At 31.4% G+C, this 5226-nt stretch overlaps 1 protein-coding gene across 1 annotated transcript; it reads right to left on the reverse strand.

The window, feature by feature from the left end:
- Window positions 1-2007: 2007 nt before the first annotated feature.
- On the reverse strand, window positions 2008-2796 carry LOC139864705 (glycine-rich RNA-binding protein 4, mitochondrial-like). Its single transcript, XM_071853276.1, has 4 exons — window positions 2664-2796; window positions 2511-2579; window positions 2278-2384; window positions 2008-2118 (listed from the first exon to the last, which is right to left on the reverse strand). Exons 1-4 carry the CDS (start codon window positions 2794-2796, stop codon window positions 2008-2010), a joined length of 420 nt encoding a protein of 139 aa, XP_071709377.1.
- Between the last annotated feature and the right edge of the window lie 2430 nt (window positions 2797-5226).

Raw genomic sequence — 5226 nt, forward strand, 5'->3', positions numbered from 1 at the left:
CAAATTTTTTATTTTTCACAATTAATATCCTTATAATTATATATCCATTATATAGTACGTAATATTTAGAGAAAATACGAGTTATATATATATATATATATATATATATATATATATATATATATATATATATATATATATATATATATATATATATATATATATATATATATATATATATATATAACATAAGTTGTGAATTTATATTTCATTATCAGAAAATGCAAAATATTATTATATTACTTGCATTACAAATGCAATGAGAATTAAATGTGAAATGATAAACAAAGTATATTTTGAGAGTTCACAAACGTTAAAAACCTATAAAAATTCAACAAACATTAAAATATATATTAGAAAATGTGTAAACGTATCTTATCTATCTATATATTATCTTCGAGTTATATTGTATTTCACGTACATTATCAATTTAATTTAAATATTTTAATTTAACGTATATTTAGAGAGGTACGGGATATTTTGTTTAGATTTTTTATTTATTATTTTATATATAATATAATAATTGTAATAAATAATATATATCTATACATATAACAATCCATAAATAACTTTCAACCACAATCAAGAATAACTTTTTCTTTTATATATATGTATAGATATATACATAGAATAGTAATTTTAGTAACAAAAATTCTGAAGTTGTATACTACAACGGATCTTATAAACTTCAATGTATATTCAAAGACACGGAGTATATAAATTTTATATATGAGAATCTGTATCCATATATGTAATCTGAAATAACTGAACACCCATCCGAATATAAATTCGGATTCTTGAATCGTTGAATTCAGATTCGGATAGTATTATGTCTTATGTCTTACTTATTCAGTTACATAAACAATTCCAGTTAAAATTCAAAGCAAACCTTACCTTTTATTTTATTTTGTGGAATGCAAAACATCAAAACTTTACTACCACAAAAAAAAAAAAAAAAAAAAAAAAAAAGGCAATCTGTCCAACATCATCATGATTGTTAAAAACAGGGGAATTAGTTTTAACATTGTCATGAATGATAAAAACAAGATCCAACAACATGTTTGGTTTTCGTACTTGAAATTTAATGTTTTTTGCTTTATTATTGCAACTTCAGGAGTCTACCAAATCTCAAATGGTTGAATGTGCTGTGTCTAAATTTATATTAAAGGTTGACAAGATGTATGAATGAGTGAATGTGCATCCAACGTGACTCGACTTGCTTTAAATGTTCTGTACGAATGTTTCAAAATAGTCTTTAGTACGTACATGTTTTTTAAAGAGCCGAATTGAATTAAATGAATAATTGTCGCGAAACAAAATCATAAAAACATGCTAACAATACTAGTTTCATTTGCAACCTAGCGTACCAACTTCAGATTCAGCTACCGGCTTCAATCCAACTAATTTTCGATACAAAGAGCATTAACGATATAAATATTTTCGGATGCTATGGTTGGATGTAATTTAAGTTATACAAAAACACCTTTCCTCTCGAGCACACACCGCCACATAAGCGTCACTTCTGTTCTCTCTCTCCATTTTCTCCCAATCACATACCCTAATACTCATCACACACCACTACCAACCAAACCCCACAAAATTAATTAAATAAGCTATATTACACCTCTAAGCTATATGTACAAACTTTATGATGCATTTGGTTCGTCCTTCCAGGAAAATAGTCAAGGCGAAGCTGTAGGACAAGCCTGAGGGGAAGGCAAGAACACACCATTGCTAGCGGCGCCCTCGAGGACAAGCCGGAGCACGAGGCCCGTTGGCAATGCTCTAAACAATAAATAATTACTATCATACTTCAATAGTGCTTTAGTAACATTAAAAAGAAAAACACGCATGAATTTGAAAAGACGCATTACACAGAAATCAGTTCATAAGTTACCACACTCCAAAAAAATAAAAATAAAAGATTTATAACAATTTATAAATCCTAGTAAAATGTCAAAGCCTAAGCATATATAGACAATGAGATTATTAAAACCAGATGCATACTCAGAATCGATCATTTCCTCCATCATCCCCACCGTAACTTCGGTTATATCCACCAGTACGTGGGGCACGCTCAGTTGCTAAACTAACACGAACAGACCTCCCATTTAGTTCCTGAACAAACGACAAAAATATTAAAAAAAAAAAAAAATTAAGTAAAAACTCGTTAATTGATATGTGTTAAATTGTACATTTGTTGTTCTAAAAAAACGAATACGAAACAAAAACATGATTAATTGATTAAAAGCGCAGCAAAGTGATTTTGTTTCAAACCTGGCCATCCATGGCAGTCATAGCCTCTTTTGCACTGTCTTCACTTGAGTAGCTCACGAACCCAAAACCCCTTGACCTTCCAGAATCTCTATCGATGATAACTCTTGCTGTAACATCAAAACGCATATATTAAGCTAAACTTTCAAAATAATTATATTTAAGTCGTGACATTTTTAAAACAATCATGCCGCCTAACATTTTGATTACTATTATTTACATGTGATTCTCATTACCTTCAACGACATCCCCAAAGCCAGAAAATGCTTCCTTCAAAGAGTGATCATCAGTCTGATATGAAAGACCTGCACATTTACATATAATTATAGATCAACGTATATTATATATAGAAAACTCAGAAGGTGTATGATGTTATTTAGAGAACATACCGCCAATGAATAGCTTTGAAGACATGCAGCGAATAGCATTAAACATAGATAGTCCTGTAACGTTCCCATTGGAAACAGAGTTCTGGGAAATGTTCTGCCTCATAAGACTTCCGATTTTGTTGTAAAAAGCCATCTCAATAGTTTAAGTTTATATAACCTACAACTGTACATTTGAAATATCAATAAAAATGCTTATTCCATTAACACTAGATCACCACCACTAATACTTATACGAATTACATGTGGCAACCTTCCAAATGCTTATTCCATTACTATCCTTTAAACAGGTTATTACATGTTATATTCATACATTTTTTGTTTTATCTAGAGTAGTTGAACAGATACTGATGCAAAAGTGTCCCAGATTACTACTCCCTCCGTCTCAATTTAATAGTCCATATTTGACTTTCAAGTCTTTGTTTACCAAATTTGACTCAAAATAACTTTGTTTGTGTTTGTTACACAGAAACAAAAGCCAATGGTTTGGCGGTATCAAGGTCACCCTTACAACCTTGTGGTTGATGGTTCGAGTCCTGCTTTAGGACATTTCGTGGTGTATATATTCGCGTTAGTATTAGAGTGCTCCCATCGGTTTCCCCTTGCACCCCGCCCAGGCCACCGCCCAGGTGGGCGCCCTTGGTAGCAGCTAGCCCAGGCATCCGCCCAAGGGGCCGCCCTGCATTTCGTGTTCTACTTCGTGCTCTCTGGTAACATCTGTGGACGGAAGAGAGACGAAGAGAGGACTTGTACATTGTGTTCCAAAAATTGTACCATACAATAATTAATTAATTTAGTAAGTTTAATTTATTTGAGGAAGGAGTGTCATTCTTGGGAGTGTTTAGTCCTCGGGTTAGTCTTTGTGAGGAAGTGCTGATGTGGCGCTGATGTGACACCCAGGACTAAGCATGGAGGAACTACTCCATTGGGAGTGCTCTTAGGTGGGTGTGTGAGTTTGTCTATCAAAGGAAAAAGGACACGCAAGTATGAATAATTTTGGGCAAACCTAGCATAAAGAAAGATCATATACTAAAAACTGGAGCTTTTATTTTAATATACGTGTTTTTTAAAGTAGTTAAACAGGAGCTAAAAAGTGTAAAATAACATAATATGACAAGGTGTATGCAACTGAAAATATGTTCCATAAGCGTGAGACCAAATAACAACGCCGAAAGCTAAAGCTTATACAAAATATGGTCCATATGCAAGTGAAAAAAGTGTAAAATAACAAAACCGAAAGCTAAAACTTATACAAAATACAAATTTGAAGGTGAGACAAAGCAGCCTTTAATAAAAGAGCAAACAACACAAAAGAGAACAACTCTATACTATTTTTTGATTCTAGCAGCCAACTACAAATTAATCACTAAGCTAAACTACATTCATTTACAAGTTTTCAGATAATGAGTTATACTAAGTGGCCAATAATTGCTACAATTAAGAACTAACTGCAAGTCCGATGAAAACATTTGTAAGTTAGTTGCTAAAATCAGTGTCATTTTGTGTTGTATCGAGGGTAATTGTACCGAACAGATAACACTTTATCTTGATTTGAAACCCTAAAAAGATAGGAACTCCCACAAGTATACAGTTGCAAGTTCCTGTTTAGTTAGGGTTAAATCAAGAAAAAGTGTTATCTATTATGTACAATTTCACATATTAAATCACAAAATGAAACATTTTATTAATTATTAAATATTAAGCAACACCAACATGTACAAACTTTGGAAGACAAATATATGAAACATGATCAACATAACACAGTTAAAAAAATTAATAATAAAACAAAATGATAAAAAAAAATTCACAAATAAATATTCGTTGACATAAACGAAAACGCAGATCAAAAGTTACAGCATAAATCATGATCAATTAACTCAAGTAATATTTAATTGTATTTATCGGCAGTAATTAAAGTTAGAAAGACATACCTGCTAGTGAAGAGAGAAAGAAGAAGAAAGTTTAAGGTTTAAGAGTGGAACGGCTAGGGTTTATCGAACACCACTAACACTGTTTTCAAAATCGGAGTTTCCCCTATTTCCAACTCAGCACTGCTTTTGTAGTATTGGGTTTAGTGGGCCATAATAGGCCTATTGGGCATAATGATTTTTAACAAGGAATGGCTCCTTGGGCTTAATGGGCCAATTGGGCTTAATGATGTGAAATCTTGGATATTAATTGTTTAAATTCACACGATATTATTATTATTATTATTATTATTATTATTATTATTATTATTTGTTATAATTCAGTAGGCTTATAACTACCTTTAGTGGTTTGATTATGTTATAATTCAGTAGGCTTATAACTACTTTTAGTGGTTTGATTCTTGATTAAGAATACTAATAATGAAGTGTAAGAAAGTAGATGATAATGGAGAGAAAGAAAGAAACAATTTGTAAGTGTGAGAAATGGTGCAAGTTTAATGCTTGCATTCATGAGTATTTATAGCCTAAAATCTCAATATAAAAATACATACTTTATGTACCAAAATTGACTATATGTATACACCAAAATTGACTATCCATATCTATATTATTATTATTATTATAACACTCCCCCTTGG

This window comes from Rutidosis leptorrhynchoides, chromosome 8 (assembly GCF_046630445.1).
Source record: "Rutidosis leptorrhynchoides isolate AG116_Rl617_1_P2 chromosome 8, CSIRO_AGI_Rlap_v1, whole genome shotgun sequence".
Taxonomy (NCBI): domain Eukaryota; kingdom Viridiplantae; phylum Streptophyta; class Magnoliopsida; order Asterales; family Asteraceae; genus Rutidosis; species Rutidosis leptorrhynchoides.